Source organism: Mytilus edulis, unplaced genomic scaffold, assembly GCF_963676685.1.
Source record: "Mytilus edulis unplaced genomic scaffold, xbMytEdul2.2 SCAFFOLD_1926, whole genome shotgun sequence".
Classification (NCBI taxonomy): Eukaryota; Metazoa; Mollusca; class Bivalvia; order Mytilida; family Mytilidae; genus Mytilus; species Mytilus edulis.
Window position 1 is genome coordinate 1 of NW_027269100.1, and position 19,803 is coordinate 19,803.

The 19,803-nt window shown below is 31.3% G+C and overlaps 2 protein-coding genes across 3 annotated transcripts; one reads left to right on the top strand and one right to left on the bottom strand.

Annotated features, from left to right (window-relative positions):
- The first annotated feature begins 5,276 nt into the window (after positions 1 to 5,276).
- Positions 5,277 to 7,968, top strand: LOC139509574 (uncharacterized). The gene is made up of 2 exons (XM_071296194.1): positions 5,277 to 5,413; positions 6,060 to 7,968. Exon 2 carries the CDS (start codon positions 6,071 to 6,073, stop codon positions 7,733 to 7,735), a length of 1,665 nt encoding a protein of 554 aa, XP_071152295.1. The 5' UTR covers positions 5,277 to 5,413; positions 6,060 to 6,070; the 3' UTR covers positions 7,736 to 7,968.
- Positions 7,969 to 11,619: 3,651 nt separating this feature from the next.
- LOC139509573 (myomegalin-like) lies at positions 11,620 to 19,755 on the bottom strand. Of its 2 annotated transcripts, XM_071296193.1 has the most exons (4): positions 18,746 to 19,755; positions 16,467 to 16,605; positions 16,119 to 16,176; positions 11,620 to 14,808 (listed from the first exon to the last, which is right to left on the bottom strand). In XM_071296193.1, the coding sequence occupies exons 1-4, from the start codon at positions 18,842 to 18,844 to the stop codon at positions 14,763 to 14,765; spliced, it is 342 nt and encodes a 113-aa protein (XP_071152294.1). In that variant the 5' UTR covers positions 18,845 to 19,755; the 3' UTR covers positions 11,620 to 14,762. The 2 variants fall into 2 exon arrangements, with proteins under 2 accessions (XP_071152294.1, XP_071152293.1); XM_071296192.1 differs by lacking the exon at positions 16,119 to 16,176.
- Between the last annotated feature and the right edge of the window lie 48 nt (positions 19,756 to 19,803).

Here is a 19,803-nt window from a genome sequence, read left to right on the forward strand (position 1 = left end):
TGTTTGTCGTTATTCCGTTATTGTAGAGTGAATAGTCTTCTCTATATTCTATTCTATTGTAGATTCTTTATATTAATATGATCTTTAATGTATAATTAAATATTTTTTTTATTCTTTCGCCTCGCAGGCAAAATGATAGAATTAGAATCCATTTTAAAATATATTCATAGCTACATTATTTTTATGGTATCAAAACAGGAATTTACTCCTTAGATATTAGAAATCAGACAAACACGAAAATTCGGAAGAGTCACAACTTTTATAATTTTACTGATAAAGATGGTTCAAAGTCTAAAACCAAGACTGGGACAGTGGTAAAATGAAAAAAATAAATAAAAAATACACCGTGATTCAAATGACATCCTTTATTTTTTGTGAATACACAACATGTATTTTATCTTTTTCAGATGCACCAGCCAAAGAAGACATGTACGTGATAAGAAACGATTAATGATGATCATAAACTTTTGTTCTAAATAAATTTATTGTTATTTCGTTATATTTATGTATTATTTACTAGAATATTATTTGGCCATTTCATGAAAATCAGTTATAGGGATCAAAATGGCGCCGGATATATAAATGAATATGAAATCTTTTCAATTACCCTCTAACTACTCAATAGATATAGGAAGATGTGGTGTGAGTGCCAATGAGACAACTCTCCATACAAATAACAATTTAAAAAGTAAACCATTAGAGGTTAAAGTACGGCCTTCAACACGGAGCATTGGCTCACACCGAACAACAAGCTATAAAGGGCCCCAAAATTACTAGTGTAAAACCATTCAAACGGGAAAACCAACGGTCTAATCTATATAAACAAAACGAGAAACGAGAAACACGTACATAAACAAACGACAACTACTGTACATCAGATTCCTGACTTAGGACAGGTGCAAACATTTGCAGCGGGATTAAACGTTTTAATGGATCCAAACCTTCTCCCTTTTTCTGAAATAGCATAACATCACAACAAAGAAAAACATACGATAAAATATCAATTGGCAGACTTAACTCAATCAAAAAACCTATGATTAAACAATGAACGAATAAATTTGATCTGCGATATCTGAATACAAATGCACAGTTAATTAAATATTAGAGACAAACATTCATGACCAAAAAGCTATAACAAACAAATTCAAACACAGGACATGACTGAGAAATATTTAACCAATCAATGTTCACTTTAGAAAAAAAACGTTTTTTTTATAATCTTGAAGTTTATACAAATGTTGTAAGAATAAGTGAAAAATTGAAGATATTACAAATAATCAAAGCTGGTGTACAGACAAGATCCATATAAATAAAAAAATAACAAAAAAGCATTATAAACAGTATCAACAGGTCGAATTAACAAGAAAATACGACTTGAGAGTACTCGCAGTTACTGACAGCTAGTTAAAAGCCAAAACCAATTAATAATAAAAAATCATGCATCAGACTAAAATCGACTAAAACACATCACAGGGATTTAGTATTTTAACGTCATTAATAGTCAAAGAAGACATGACTTATGCAATGCCAAAAATAAATGTATCGACAGGTAGTAGTATAGTGAAGAGCGACTTCTATAGAAATAAAAGTTAACGTGTCTGTGTCTCTATACATCTCGCCTCAAAAGATGAAATTTAGTTATGTTTTAATTTGCTAATGACAATATCAATATTAGTGCCAATGTGAACTATATTCAGAGATCTTATTACAATATTGGTACGATAACCCTTACTTATAAGTTTGTTTAAAGGTTCGATGAGTTTACAAGGATCACATAGTGATTTCCTCGCTTTAAGACTGTTTATCATTTTCTTGTAAAAATGAATATTTCGTCTACAAAAAGTGTTCGTCCTACCGACCAGAAAATCAAATGGCCATCCCCTTTTAAACATGTTTTCAAATACAACGGAGATGTACTATTTTATCTTCTTCAAAATATAATCAACGGCTTTTTTTATATAATGAGAAGCAAATTTTGGGACCTAAGGGGACGATATTTCATAAGACAATATTTTGCTTTTCATAAAAACCAATTAACTGGCTTCATGGTGCAATCCAACAGAGTAAAACTAGGCATGATTTATACTACAACGGGTAACTGAAACAAAATGGCAAACAACAACCAAAAACAAAATACTGCAATACAGTCTCCTAGCACGGAAACAGCAGAACTAGAATATGACAGGGTTATAAATGTGTGTGAGCTGAGTCAGTTGTGGTACAGTATTTTGTAAAAACAAATGTAGAATAAAGTACCGATCTAAGAAAGCTTGCAGTTACTAAAAGCTAATTCAAACCAAATTCAAACTTGTAAAAAAAACAGACACTGATACATCTCATCAAATTTAGCGTAAAGAAGGTATAAGTATATTCGTAAAATCCTTTACCCTGCAGTTTGCGTTCACTAAGATACTGTATTAGTTATTTTGCTGTGTCTTCTAATTGCTCCACAAAACCTTTTTTTTTGTGCTGTTTTTGTGCGTTGTCCCATACATATATAGTCGCCTATAAAAGTCCCCAAAATGACAAATGTTCAACAATTCAAACCAGAAAACTAACGTCTAGTATCTCATATTTTTTTTACTGTGCTTATTCCCTCGTTGTTTGTTCTGTTCAAACGTGATACACACTGTTTGTTGGCGTTATTTTGTTGACCAAGATATACAGAAAGTCAGCATGAGACGACCAAAAAAGAATGACAAATTTACATATACTCCATTGTCCTGAAATAAAATCCCTATTTGATTTTTTTGTGTAAATAATAATATGTTTGATCGTACACGTAAGTTTGCTATAAAAGATTAAAGATTTCCGCTATTTCAACATTTCCGAATGTTGACTATTTCGTGAATTGTTAAAAGTTCTTCCATAGTCGCTGTAACACAATGGTAACATATCAATCCAAATTTTCATCTCTAAAATTATTAAGTATTAGTCTAAACGAATCAGTAAAATAATGACTCGTTATGCAATACCTATTAAGACATTTTACAATTTTTATGATATTGGTAACACCTCTATTCATGCAAAAATGCACTTTTATATATCTGACATGCGGTGGTAAAATTTGTGTACTTTATTTGGCCTTTTTAACTTTTTTGGATTCGAGCGTCACTGATGAAACTTTTGCAGGCGTACAGTAAACACAAAATTTAAATCCTGGTATCTATGATGAGTTTAATTATACACAATTCCATTTTAATATTCTTGTAATTGTTATAAAAAAACAAGTTTTTGAAATTTACCTGTGACGTCACTTTTGTAGCGTTGATAAAGTCGTGTGACGGACAGTTTGTGGTTCTGTTGTGCTGTTTTTGTGGGTTGATTTATGTGTTCGTTATTACGTTAGCATGTCGAAATGTACTAATTGTATTGTTTATTTTTGTATTTGTCTGTACTGAATGTTCTTGCATTTTTTTGTATTTGTCTGTACTGAATGTTCTTTCATTTTTTGTACTGTATTCCTGTCATGTAATGTTTTCATTAGTGATATATTCTACATTGCCATAAAAACGCGAGGTTTGGCTAGTCACGAAACCAGGTTCAACCCACCATCTTTTCTTAAAATGTCCTGTACCAAGTTAGGAAAATGGCAGTTGTTATCTTATAGTTCGTTCCTGTGTATGTTGCATTGTCGTTTGCTTTTTGTTGCACTTCAGTGCTTCTGTTGTTTCGTTGTTTTCCTCTTATAGTTAATGTGTTTACTTCGATTTTAGTTGGTAACCCAGATGTGTTTTCTCTCAATCGATTTATGACTTTTGAACAGCGGTATATGCTACTGTTGCCTTTATTTTGCATATTTCCGTTTTAAATTAGGGTCACACAACAACTGTTGGTAAAGAAATCGAATGAACCTTCAATTAACGAGTTGCACATGTCCTTTATTAAATACTTTGTATTTGTATGTTGTTGTTTCCGATGACAAATGGAATGTCAATAATCACAGAACTTTAAAAAAAAAAGTTTCCAGAGTCACCTAGCAAATATATGTACCCAAACGGCAATCGTGATCAGTATTAACATAAACTGATGAAGCTAGCAGATGTTATGCCCCACCTACGATAGTAGTGCGGCATTATGTTTTCTGGTCTGTGCGTCTGTTCGTCCGTTCGTCCGTCCGTCTGTCCGTCTGTTCGTTCGTCCGTCTGTCCCGCTTCAGGTTAAAGTTTTTGGTCAAGGTAGTTTTTGATGAAGTTGAAGTCCAATCAACTTGAAACTTAGTACACATGTTCCTTATGATATGATCTTTCTAATTTTAAAGCCAAATTAAACTTTTGACCCCAATTTCACGGTCCACTGAACATAGAAAATGAAAGTGCATGTTTCAGGTTAAAGTTTTTGGTCAAGGTAGTTTTTGATGAAGTTGAAGTCCAATCAACTTGAAACTTAGTACACATGTTCCTTATGATATGATCTTTCTAATTTTAAAGCCAAATTAAACTTTTGACCCCAATTTCACGGTCCACTGAACATAGAAAATGAAAGTGCATGTTTCAGGTTAAAGTTTTTGGTCAAGGTAGTTTTTGATGAAGTTGAAGTCCAATAAACTTGAAACTTAGTACACATGTTCCCTATGATATCATCTTTCTAATTTTAATGCCTAATTATATTTTTTATCCAATTTCGCGGTCCATTGAGCATGGAAAATGATAGTGCGAGTGGGGCATCCGTGTACTTTGGACACATTCTTGTTTTGTTTATATTTTTAAAGATGGGATGCATATGTAATTTACATGATTCACCAAATCTACATTTGCTACTATGTATTAACCTGGACCCGCGGAGCTGAATCGTACAAATTCTTTGTTTGTGGGGACGACACTTTTTACGCATTTTCTCAACAAAATCAATCACTGTAACACAATAGTAAAATATCAATCTAAATTTTCATCTTAGATTATTATTATTTTTTTTTAGTTTCTAAACGAATAAGTAAACTAATGACTGGTTATGCAATACCTATTTGAAATTTTCCAATATTTACGGTATTGGCTACACCTCCTTTTATGCAAAAATGCATTTTCATATATCCGACATGCGGTGGGAAAGTTATTAAACGAATTATATGCTTGTATATTTCTTTCTTTTTTGCATATTTTTTTAGGGCGTTGTAACAAACAACATTGTTGTGAATTGAAATTTCTTTTAAAGCCCATCACGTTATGGTGGTCACATCTTAAAAGTTTAAATTTAAATGTAAGTACTCGTTAGTTCAAAGGGGAAAATTTAAATGCCATCATTCATAAGAGAATTATGAAGAAATCATATCTGCACTTAACAATTTCAGTCAAGGGGAACATCCAATATTTGGTGATATAGGTTGTTTATATTCAATGGATTATCCAGAACATACCTGTCTAACAGGTTTAACATCGTCATTTTTAAAATAACTCGATCAGTTTCGAAATCGAAGGTATGTTATTTGTCTTAATACAATTTCTATATTTGATTTTTTAGACAATATATACAACGGTTTTGCGCAATATACTACAGTTGTAATCATATAGTAATCATAATAGAAAATAAATTCTTTTGTATATCAACTATGGCATAAGAATGGACACGAGAGTAACCATAAGTATATTTTATTCCGCTATTCTCTAAGTATGTCAAGAATGTTAAATAACAATACCCTATAAAATAAAAGTTAACCCCCATCCAATCCTTCATGTCTCACGTCAATTTCTTGACTCAATGTGTTCAAATGTTATCGTTAGATATCTGCGAATATCCTGTACTCAGTACTGGCATGAAAATATGGATATTGTTCTGATTGAAATTTGCTGTCATAATATTTATGAAGTTATTCAAAACTAAATTATATCTCCCTCATGTTAAGTTCTGATTCCTCGTCTGGATCTAACATACATTAGGTCCAGCGCTTCAACTTTTGTATTAGACTGTTTTTTTTTCAAGAAGTTAACCTCAGTTATCACTTAAGAGACATTTATGGTCAAAATACGCATCTTGTGCAGTAAAACAAAATATATTCATCAGGAAAGAATCGACTAGTAGTTTTACGTGTTTCTCTAACTATTTGTTTATTTCTATTTTTCCAGGGAAAATAAACATGGCGTCAGTATCAAGATCTTGGTCATTTTGCGAAAAGCACGAGTCAGAGGAAGTAAGATTCTATTGTAATGACTGCAAGAGTTTGATCTGTGATGATTGTATAGTTGGCGTTCACAAAACTCACAAATTTATGAAATCTAAAGAATATGGTAGTTCACGACGCGATCAAATTTTAAAATATCCATCGGTTGCAGGTAACACAACGATTCCAAAAATTCAGAAAATAATAACCGAGGCTTCAGAGAGTAAAAGCAAATACAGTGATACCATAATGGACGAAACTGAATCTATCAAATCAAAACGGAAGTTGATTGATACGACACTGGACGTTTTACAAAAAGAACTAGTTGATAACCTAAATAAGACCGACAAAGAGACAAGGCAGCTATATGATATTTTTATCAAGAACCAAGAATTTAAAGTAGAAAGAATACAAAAACTCGTTGAAGAAATCAAATCAAAAGGAAGTGACATACCAGACACAGATATTGCTAAATATGACGTAGCACTTGAAAATCTCATAAAACTTGATCCCCATAAAGACACAATGCCAAGCCCAAAACCTCCTCAATACACATTTGCCGAAGAAAATGTCAAGAAGGAAAAACTTCAGAAACTTATCGGCTACATCGAACATGTGGAAAGTAGTCAATATGAGGAACTTCCACATGATTTACCACCTTTAAGACATCCTGAAAAACCAAAGCCAAAAATACCTGAAGATTACAGGGGATATTTAAAGCCAAAGACTTTGCCTGTTCATGTAGCAGATTCATACGATGAAGTGAAACTAAAACAAGAGTTCAAAGTGCTAAGATCATTTGAAACGAAAAACAAAATATCGTATATTGTTCCTAAAGAACAGGGACTTGAAGCTTGGGTGATTTTGGGAGACAGTGTCACAGAGGTTGATTGCACTGAACAAAATACAGAGATTATTCCAACACCAGTAAAAACGTTAGACCAAAAACCGATATTACCGTGTACAAACAAAAACAACGAGTTATTGATTGGGTTTCAGAACAAATCGTCTATAAAACAACTACAGGTCACTCAGAAGTCAAAACGAAAATCTTACACCTTTAATACTGGAATCAACATTAGTCCTGGCAAAAGTGTACTTGCTTGCTTTTGTACGTCAGCAACAACTGACGATGAACAAATCGCATGCTTCCAAGACAAAGCATCTACCGTGAATTATATACTTCGCTGGTATTTGAAGGGAAAGCAAAAGAAACAAGAAATATATCTTACGTCTGACATTGAATTGGAAAATCCAATACAAATGTGTCAAAACTCTGATGGAGAAATTTTCATATTATGTCGACCTGAAGGAAAACAATCATGGATAATAATTCTGAATAAAAGCTATGAAAAGAAACTTAAATATCCATCGAAGACATCAGCCAAAGACATTGACTTTGTTGGATTTGGATTAATAAAGAACCATGTGACTATTTCAGATCGAGGTAACTCTGAACAACTTTTGATAGATCTTAATGGACTGGTCATCCAAAGAGACAAGCACGATGTACCACCAATATGTTGTGTTGTAGATCGATCATCAAATGTTTGGGTGGGCTTTGAAGATGGGAGAGTTAAAGTGATCAACTATCAGACAGAAAATGAGTATGCTGTGGCACATAGTGCTACGAAATTCTGATATTTAAACAATAAATCATTCCATTACTAGTAACATTCTTTGGAATAGAGCTAACAATTCGGCAGTAAATGATTTGAGGAAACATGTCATTAACATTACTGGAAAAATTTAAGCAATATTCACCATAAATACATTGTAAGACGTTCATCGCCTGTAATTTTCTGGCGATTCTTTTCAAGCTCGACATGCTATGTGTAATTCAAAATATTCAAAAATAAAATATATCCATGTTATAGAACTTGGTATACTTACAATTTGATGTGGGTGTGGAGTATGGTACTGTGATATGATATACGATAAGTTATCGATGTGGCCAAATACTGCCTAGCGGAAATTTGAAGATGCTATAAATGTACTTCAAGGTTCAACACTTTAATTCATATAATTCATTAGACCTGGTGAATGATATTGCTATTTCCCAGTTGCATGTTCCCCCTTACGAAAAGGACATGTTTTTTTTTGGATAAAATTTCAATCCTAAACAAAATAATAGTCATTTGAAAACTGCATGTGGGGGTTAAACTTGGACATGAAAGAAAGTTGTGTTTTTAAAAATATTTTTACTCGCAATGTTCATCCTTATACCAGGTTATCAAGTAAACTAGCAAACATACAGAACTCAAAGGAAAATTCAAAACGGATAGTTTTTTATTAAATGGCAAAATCAAAAGTTCAAAAACACCAAATATAATAGCCTCTAAACAAAAAGGTTAGAAGCATACATTTTATGTTGGATGCTATTATACCCAAAATCATTACTCAAACATGCGGTCAATGGGATATTAATTATGTCCATTGAGACGATAAAGATATCTGTTGGTTTCAAGGTCACTTGGTCAAAATTAAAAGTCAATGATGGAAATAAATTGAGACAAAGCTTTGGTTTGTAGATATATTTTGAGGCATATAGAATAAAATTCATAACAGTGTAGCTATGGCCATTCATTGACTGGGGAAAATTAGGTGAACGTTCGTCTGTAATGCCCACTGCTCACGACGTACTTATCATAGAAATTTAATCTGTGAGGTCACCAAAGGTTCTAAACGCCTAAATAAAATAATTAAAAATACTAATCAGGAATAACCTTTGTAATTTGAAAATAAATAAAAATGGCCTTCAACACGGAGTCTTGGCTCACACCGAACAGCAAGCTATAAAAGTTGAATACTTAAAATTCTTTACTTGATTTTTTGTTATGGTTTGACCATCAATTTTTCTAATATGATATCGCACGTTCTTTCAGATTATTTTTTTTACTTAATTGGCTTTAAAAGTTACAATGCATGATGTCGTCTGTTTATGTAGTTCATATGTGTTTTTCGTTTCTCGTTGGTTTTCCCGTTTGAATGGTTTTACACTAGTAGTTTTGGGGCCCTCTATAACTTGCTGTTCGGTGTGAGCCAAGGCTCCGTGTTGCAGGTCGTACCTTGACCTATAATGGTTTACTTTTATGAATTATTACTTGGGAGGAGAGTTGTCTCAATGGCCCTCATACCACATCTTCCTATATACATCACAAGAATATAAGTTTTGTAAGAAACGTGAGAAATTGTGTTGGACTTGAAAATAAGGCAAAGTGACAAATATCTGAAAGAATGAATCGTTTTATGGTATTAAACAAAGAAATCAAATGATTTTTTAATTATCCAGAACTCTTCACAAACAAAACCCACATGTATACGCATTGAATAAATAGTAGGCCATTCTTAAATGATCACACCGTAGAAGTAGTTGTGCTCTTAATCAATGAGATATTTTGTGAATTAACCCCATCAACTTAATAGTTTTTTTTACAATGGATAAACCTATTTTTTTTTATTATTATTAAATAATATCATCTCTGAACATTATTATTCTTATAAATGACACGGTTGTATGTGATGATTATAATAAATATTTAAAACAAATTCCTTTCAAGCTTTGTAAAAAGAAAGTTTCATTTTATGTATCGGAATGTGTAACAAGTGAATATTTCAATCCCCACTGGAAGGCCTCTGACAGACTGGGTGAGCATAAAATCATAGCCGTTGACAAACAAGTTACAACCTACAAACGTTTTACTGTCGACCACACTGTTATGCAATTAATTCTATCTAGCCTGTTTGGTCAGTAGGCCGAATAATGATCATAGTAAGGGGAACTTTTTTTAGCAATACATCAGGGTTTGCTTATCAGTGATGGGTAATTGGCATATGGGTGAGTAAGACCCCAATTGATATTAAATTCATTGAACAAAATGCAAGGTTAAAACATCTACTAATAGACTTGAAATCTGGATACATTTTTTGCTTCCAACCTTTAAAATGAGTTGCAAGCAGTTTTAAATTAAATTGATACGAAAAATTGTTTCTTCTTCTACAATTCAAATAAGGTTTGCAGCTTTGTTCATGCATATATGGTTCTTCTGTAATTTTTAATGTTGCTTTTTTTCCAGTTGTGTTTCTTTTAGTTATTGTGTTATAATAATATTTAAGTTGAGTGATTTTTGTAAATAATTTTTATGGAACATTCTTCTTTGTATCTTTGGTTATTGCAATGATCAAAATAAGATATGGAATTGTTAAATATTTCGAGATAAAATACAAGTTAATGAGCTTGTTAACTAGTCAGAAAATAACAAATGATTTTCCTTATTGATATCTTTTTCCTCTCTTTTAGTGAATTTGTCCTTTAAAGTATTTGATGTTGTTTTTCTTTGCAAATTCAGTTCAAATCTTGAGGGTGATTCACAGCTTGCCATATGGAATACCCACATTAATAATTGCTAAATAAAAGTTAATTGAAATGACTTTTCTATGAATGAGTCTATTTCATATGGGTATATCAGACAGTACTTTAGTATGCACCTGATAACTTGTTTCATTTTGGTGCAAGAAAAGTATAAACAGTAATTTGAAATTGTTGCAATTGTTGGTCAGTAGACAGGAATACTAATTGAACTCATCAATGGGAATGTGAACATGTAGTAAATATAGGTAGTTAGGAAAGTTATCCAATTAAAATTACTGTTATTATTTGTATAATTATATCCTGTCTGTTTACAAAATAAGGAATAAACAAGAATGTGTCCATAGTACACAGATTACCAACTTTCACTATCATTTTCGATCTTCAGTGGACTGTGAAATTGGGGTCAAAACTCTAACTTGGCATTAAATTAGAAAGATCATATCATATGGTACATGTTGATTGGACTTCAGGCCCGTATCCAGGAATTTCCAAGGGGGAGGGGGGTTATTTGGACTCATGAACTCGACTTTATTAGTCACAATTTGAACAGAACATTGACTTTAACAGTGCTTATTTGGTTTCAAGGGGGGGGGGGGGGGGGTTCGTCCCTGGCTACGGGTATGGACTTCAAGTTCATCAAAAACTATCTTGACCTTAAACTTTAACCTGAAGCAGGACAGACATACAAATGAACGCACAAACCAGAAAACATAATGCCCATCTATTATCATAGGTGGATCATAAAAAGTCAGATAACAAGTATTCACAATTTTTATCAAGCATCACCTTCAAAATTGCAATGTCAATGAACCATAAAACTTTTCAGTAGGTGTTTGTGCAGGCCGATCAATCCCAATGCAATGTTTACGGGAACAATGATAATGCACTGCATACAAAATTTCACTGAAATTTCACAAGTCATCCTGTCAACCAAAAACAAAAACTTTAAAATAAAACTCCAGCTTCCAAAGTTGGTAAAGTAAGTGCTAACAATGAATTAGGAATTTATAATTTATTTTCATATAAATTACTCCATCAGACCCTGGATATGTACCTTGATTATAAACATAGCCAAGATGGCATTCCATGTGCATTTGATTGCTGAATTATAGGTTTTGTAGTCCATTGAAGGTGCCCAATAATCTAACAAAACTATTCATGGTATTCATTTATTTTTATTTTCTGCTAGAGTTGCCATACATATTTGAAAGAAAAGACAATGTACATGATGAATAATAGGATGATTGCATTGCAGAATAAGTTATACAGAATAAATAAATAAAACAGGTCAAGTAGTTACATAACATTCAACAAATTCTCAAATAAATATTTAAATGTTAACTCAGATAATAATTTCAAATGTAAAATGTCAAAAGAAAATTTCACGATAGTTGATATTGATCAAGGATGAATATTTAAACATCCTTGTACAGCCAACCTTGACATTATTACATAATGTAATTTGAGTAAATGATATATAGCTTTACTATTATCTTAGAGATGGAAAAAAAAGATAGAATAATATGCAGATTAACATATTGTCTCAGACATGAAATAAATATGGGATATAAAACAAGATAATTGCTCAAGCACAAGATAATGTATTGACTAAGCACAACAAAATGATAACAAAATATTACTTGTAAAACAAAATAATATGAGAAATAAATATTAGAAGAAGATAAACACATAGTGTATTGTAAAATCAATAAAGATAATAATGCTATACAACAATTACAAATGACAGAAATGAACCAAAATGGCAAGAACATTCTACATGAAGGTTTTTCATGTTCAAAACATTTCAAGATAATGTTCATTTTATGTGTTTTGAAATAGAAACTTTAAACTTAAACATAATCAATGATAAAGCCATGTTAAACAACTCTTTCATCAATGATAACATGGAGTATGATTTGGTCCCTTATGCATATGTATTATGCTTGTGTTTCTTGTGAAAAGGATGAAATTGGCACACTGAGTTTTGATTGTTATTCATGTATAACAAAAGTCTGATTTAACAAAATGCTTAAATTACTTGAGCTTTAAAATATTCAGATATTACCTCATATTTTCAATTCCTATTAAAAATTAAGTGTATTTATAAAATAACCAATGTTTTATGTGGAACATTACACATGCTTTTCTTGTTTGTTAAAAGTTTTTTTTCTTCAAACAATTCATTTTTTTTTGGCACATTCCCTTTAAATCTGTTAAAATGTCTTCTTCTTCCACTTTGCTGTCTTACTTGTGTTCAGCAAATTTGAAAAAGTAATATTCATTTCCAAAAACTGGATTTTGTGAACTGTTGTTAAGGCACACTAAATATACATACAGTGCTCATAATAAATATGTATAATGTTCTAAATTAGGTTTTATGTCTGTGATGTAACCTTTATATTTGTCAGTCACACTTGCCTAAGAATTTCAGAATTACCCCAGCTATATCCTCTCGAGACCATTTAAGCCAACTGTCATTTTCAAGATATCATTTGCACCAATTTTCTTTTTCAAAGGTATCAATTGCGCCATTATTTAATATTCATGTGAGCGAGCTAGTGGCACAAAATAATCTTTGATGCAAATGACACATTTTTGGTATAACAGATTTCTTCCCTGAATTCGTTCTTGTTAAGGGGAGATAATTCATTATTTCTTCACAGTCTCACAATCTGTATATGTTACGAAAAAACGTAGAAGAAAAATAAAAGGGATGGAATAAAACTGTAGGAATAAATCAAGGACTAAACAAACAAAAAATAAACCAGAACATACGGTTGATAGAGATCTTATTGTCACCCACTGATTTTTAATCATTTATTAACATCTTCAAACAAAAAGTCAAATTTGTAGCACTTGTTGATTATTGTTCTGCAACTGACCCAATAATTATTATTTCAACATCAACTAAATTACTAGTGAAAACATGAGGTAAAATAAGAACTTTTTTAATTATGTGGAAAAAGATAAATTTACCCTTTGTGGCTTATTTACCAATGAATAATTATGTTTATTACAAAATGTGACAAGTTTCAATACTGTGTATACAAAAACAATATATATAAAAATATTTAATTTGAACAGCTTGTTTTGTTTTCATTTGGCACAATATTAATTGATGTAACAACATTATGTGAAGGAAGACAGGATATATGTACAGAAACAACAATGTTTGTCAATCATATATATTGCAAAAATATCAGTCAACCAGTACCTAATACAACTATACAATATCATAAGCACTGGGGAACAATGTAGCACACTAATAAGACATATGAACAAATAACTTACAAATATCATATCCAATCATAACAAAGTATAATTATAGATTATCGTTGATCATCTCAACGAGATTAATTTTCTCGCTTGAGCTGGTACAGCGAAAGTGAGAAAAGCAATCGAGTTGAGATGACCAATGATAATCTGTTTATCGCTATTTTACCTATGACGACGTTGTCAATTTCAATGTCAATTTCGTTAGCAACGCCACGTGGCCTTCTTAGTTTCTAGCGATAATTTTTCCATCTCAAGCGAGAAGCATGATATGAAAATTATCACAAAAAAAGATCACAAAATAGCGATAATACTGAATAAAAAAACATATTTTCTCCTCCACAGTTAAATATCTATTAACTACTGTAAATTCAGAAATTAATGAATAATTGCAAGGTTTTTATTAATGTGAATAATGTGACTGGTTGAGAATTGCAATAATAAACTCAGGTTCTGAAATCTAATACGTATCTTTATGCAGTTTTTTTTTTAGAATTTCACAATAATTAACATTATATTTTTATCCATTCCTCAAAAACTGCAATTTTAAATGCACACAATAATTTCTGAATTAACAGTATATCTTAACAGTCAGTATTTAGTAATGAACATATAAGTTATGTTTCTTCTATTAAATTATGAGTCATCTAAAGGGAGGCAACTTTTCTTCAAGTAATGATGATATACAGAGATTACATCATAAACATATTTGTCATGAAAATTCTCTTTGTCTACAACAATTTGCTGTCAATTAAAGTTCCTGACCGGGTAATGTTAACTGATCAGTACTTTTACATAAATGTTTACTAGTACATCCTCTGTCAGTACTTATTAGGTAATATCAATAATATCACTGTAATAATAAATCGTGTGTTTGATCAATATATAGTCAAAACAAGTATATGTTGTATGTATAGGTGTCACCGTGAAGAGAAGTTGTCAATGCTTGATTCGATATCGTCAACATCTATATTCACATTTTTCAATAAGTTTTCTTTTTCCTGTTGAAACTCTGGAACTTTTTCAAAATTTGTTCTTGCTTTTGCCATCACCTTCGTTGTCCTTTTCACTACAATAAAAAAGAAAATTATAGTAGACATCAATGACTCTTAAATTCAATCTAAGGAATACTTGAGATTCCAATTTCCATTCTATGAAGGAACTGCCCTGCTGATTTGGGATCATTATGGGAAAAACATGTCATATGACATTGTGAAATACAGATATTTGCTTTGTGATATCAAATTTTTCAGGGAAAAGTATCAACTGTAAAATCATGTAAAGTGATAGATTTGCAACTTAATAAATCTTCGTAATTTGGGTAAGAAAATAACTTTGTTGATATTTATTCATAAAAAGACACAAAGTAGTGAATTTTGGTACATACATAATTTGAGTTAAAATTCAAAATTAAGGTAGACTTCTTGGATCAATTTCCTTAATACAGCCATTTTTATGATATAAAATCTATCTAAAGTACTGTTTATACAAGCGCTTGGAAAAATAGTTAAATATTAGAAAGAAGACACACAGAATAGTAAATAAGATTCATATTAATGTTAAAATCACACTTTTTTGTAATAGCAGAGCCAGTCATGAAGTAAAATTGTTTCCAAAATGTACTTCAGCTACAGGACTATTAGAAAGGGAAAATCATCAATGACTTTAGATCATTTGATTGAAAGGGGACATATGGGTATGCATATTAAAATCTCAGCTGTTACACAGGAATAAAAGTAAAAATATACATTTAAAAATAAAATCTAAAAGCATGACAATTTGATCCTCTCATTTAACTTTGATATGATCTTGTTCAAATCAGAAGTAACAACATTAAAAATGAGAAGATCATGTAATCTTGATTAAAAAAAAACATTGATTTTTGTTTTCTTTAGATCTACATACTAAGTGTCAAAATTATTTAATTAGTTTTAAACTAAAAATGATTAATAAATAACAATATCAATTCTAAAAATATTGTTGATACTTTTTTCAGCTTTAAATATCAGTTATCATAAGAGCTTCCTTCATTTAGACAAAGCTTTATGTTTTAAATCAGCATTAACTATCAATCTCAAATGTATCTAAAGATATATGTTGTAATCTATGTATATAAATATATAAGTAAGAATGAAAATCTATCAAGCAACTTCATGTTTCATTTATCTGTATAAGCAAATTAAAAGTTCTCACATCAATATTAGAAATAATAGGTTTCAGCAAGTGAAAATGACTTACACGTTGTGATAGACTGAAATAAAGTGTTTATTTATATCATAGGTTTCACAGAGAAGAGATAGAGAAGGAAAGTGTACAATTAGAAAAAAAAAGATTTCTTAGAGAGTGGTTTTTCAAGTTTTTTTGTGTGGATCAACCAACCATGCAAACATATTGTTGTACTGTCCAGTAACAATCAGACCATTTAGTATTTTGTCATCTGGAAAGGAACATTCCATCAATAACATATTACATTCATATATTCAACAGACATAACATGCATTATTATTCAAAGTACAGAAAGCATTGCTAAACATAAAGATTTCATTCAAATACCATCTTAGAAAAATGCAATATTTTAAAATAGATGTTGCAGAATTTTAATTATACTCATTTCTAAAAAAAACCTACATTTCAAAATTAAAAGGAAAATCTATCTTTTCTTTTATAAATTCATTTCCCTAAAAGTAAGATTTGTATAAAGGCTGTACTTTTGCTGGTTTTACTTACATTGTTTATATATAATATCCTCCATTGTCTGTTTCTGTCTGTTGGAGGCATGGAGTCTCTCTTCAGCATCATGAACAAGTTTAGACATCAGCTCATATTTAGTTCTTGTAGCATACAATTCATTTCGTAAGGCATCATTCTATAAAGATAAAAAATGTTACTCAAACAATAGTTGACTTACTGACATAATACATGAATGGAAATGTAAAGGTTAAACAAATAATCCCTATTTCTAACGTTTTACTTTTATAAATTAACAGAACAATTATGTAAACCTATCAGGTAAGTGTATCGGAGTGAATATAAAATCTGATATCTCAATTCATCCAAAGCTAGGATTAAGTTCAACATTATAAGGTTAACTTGATAACTATCTATCTTAAAAGTGACATTAAATTCGTCATAAAATATCTCCTATATCTAATGCATGTACTGAGTAATTTTGTTTATCGTCCTTCCCTACACATATATCACCCTGCTCTGTCGCTCAGTAATTCTCGTATCAAGGCTTCAAAACAAGACCAGGTATTATCTGCGACGTCATAATGTGAGAGGAGAAGTTATCAGCGACGTCACAATGCAAGAGGAGACATTATCAAGCTTGCTTTCGTCAAGCATAAAACTGCCTTAGGAAAAGGGAAAATACCAGTTATAGAACGATAAAAAGATAATAAGAGTTTCTTCTTATATAGATATCGTAAAATATCAGCCCCTCGACATAATGTGAAACTGTTTAGCTCGTTCGCTGCGCCCACTCGCCAAAAAAGTTCACATTGTGGCTCGCGGCTGATATTTTAGGATATCAATCAGGGATCTCCATTGGTGAAAATTGAACGATGGAGGAACTTTCACCATTACAAACTGTGTCTACGCTGTACAGTGTAACGCGATCGGAAGTATTTTATCCCTCCATACAAGGAATGGTGAACATGCTAATTCATTGCTTATTTAAATTATATTTAATTGAATTTTCATTATAGAATTAGAAGTATCAATATTTTCATTTATTGCTGTTTTTAACCATTCAAATGCCAAGTCGTCATGGTCCCCCTTAGTCGAGAATGACCAAAAGCTGTCATGAAGGTCCCCATGTAGATTTCTTGTATTTTTGGTAATTGTTATGGGGGTTTAAAATCATATGATGTGGAGCTTATTTTTCATGAACACTGTCAAATTCAGAACCCATTACCGGTATGGCTGATTTTCAGCAACAACAAAACGATTCGTACGGGTTATGTAAAAGGTTAAAGAGATTTGTAAAGCAAACGTTGACAAATGAAAAGGTTTTTAATGACTTTATCTGGCAAATTGATGCTGTGCAACATGCATCTTTCGAGTCTGAATAGAAACCGGAAACGGGGATGTATCAATTTGATTGTAATATACGAAATGAATTCGGAATTATGATACGATATTTCTTTACAGGAAATATTTAAGTTTTTACTTTTAAACATTTAAAGTAATTTTAAATTATCGTTACAGCAGTACTCGATTTATTTGCGATGAAATAATATTTACTGTTTTGCGTCTTATTTTGTACTTTTTAAAAAGGGGGATGCTGATTGCGTAAGTCAAAATAAAGCATGTGTTCGACTTGTTAAACTGTTTTCTTTGTAACTGGATTATTAATTTATTTATTTAATCTAAATTATCATAATCATTTGCTGAAACTTAGTTGATTAATTCGACAAATGGATCGTCTATCCTCAGATAGTATTCGTCTGTCTGGTTTGTTGATCTACCTGTACAAGCTCAGGTACAAGTGATTAGCGATCTTAATCCGGATATCCCTCAGGCGTTAGAACTGTATTGAATTATAACATAAAAAGCCTAAGGGTTATGCAATTACATGCATTTGATTATAATGGATAAAAAAAGCGTCTGGCTACAAAAAACGATGAAGTTTTGAACGATGGTGGAAGACAATTTAACGATGGCGCAAGAAAATTTAACGATGGCGCCAGTTATTTGACGATGGTGCAAGACATTTGAACGATGGCAGTGCGCCATCGTTAAACAGGCCATGGAGATCCCTGATCAATGTGTAGAAAACGCGATAATCTGTATGTACTGGCACAAATTGATGCAACCTGAGAAAACTGTCTTACTCAAGTATAAAACTAAATAAACAGTGAGACTTATACTTCGGGTTACAATCTGATAAAAATCCTTAGCAAATACTGTTATTGGAACTAACTTAGGTGGACCCTTGGCATGTGCAAAATTTAGAGATTACAAGAACCTCATGTGCGATACTTTTAAACAGAGATTATTCGTACCTCAGTCATGAGCTTCTGTCCTGATGTATCCCCTTTTGGTAATGTAGTAGTCCAGAAACATGTTATCAATGACTTCTCCTCATTCAAACAAATCTTCATGTTCTCTACACTAAGTGACAATTCCTTGAGGGTACTGTATTCTATACTCTGAAAGAAATTAAAATAAGTCAAGTTTTGTACAAGATATACTAATTCTTTAACAACCTTCCCTGAATACTATGCAGTATTTTTTTTAGCAAAATATCTTAGCAAAGATCAAGGTGGTATTAAGTTCATTGTTTACTTCAAATAAGACAAAATTCTATATGAATCAATTTACAAGATGATATGGGTATTATAAGATATAGGTAGGTTTTCTTGTGCAGTTCAACATTTATGTAGATGAGGACACTCAAACAGTTTCAGTATGTTTGGAAACATTTAATCTTACCGGTAATTTTTTGTCAAATATGAAATCTTCAATGTATGTTTGTACAAATTTAATATTACACTTGCATTTTTTTATTTCAGTAATTTATAGCAGTATTTTGACCCTTATATAATTCTTATATCAATATCAATTTCCCCAAAATTGTGACTTTAATTCATTCCCTGTCCTTTTTGCTAAACTGATAGGATATATCCATTTCAATAATCCACCTTGAATACCTTCCAATTTACCATTAAATATGTCAAAGCATAAACTAGCATTTCTATTGATCCAGCAGTAAAATGTATAATACTTATTGCACCATGTTTATATAGTTTAACTTGTACATCCACCAATCATGCTACACAGGCACATGTATATAACGTTATATAATACCACTATATTCATATCATGCATTTATAGTTAACACAATCAGTTTCACTTAATTGTACAGGTCATTCCAAAGTAATTACATTACATTTACTACAGATTTTGTTATCCAACTTCAAATCTACCAGTAATCATTCTTGGTTTTTTTTCTGTTTCTACAGTAATTTTAATTTAGAGGTTTCTAATTAGGAGGCAAAGATCATAAGACATGCAAACTTCCATTCAAGGTCTCACAGATAGGGTTGAATCAGATTTTCTT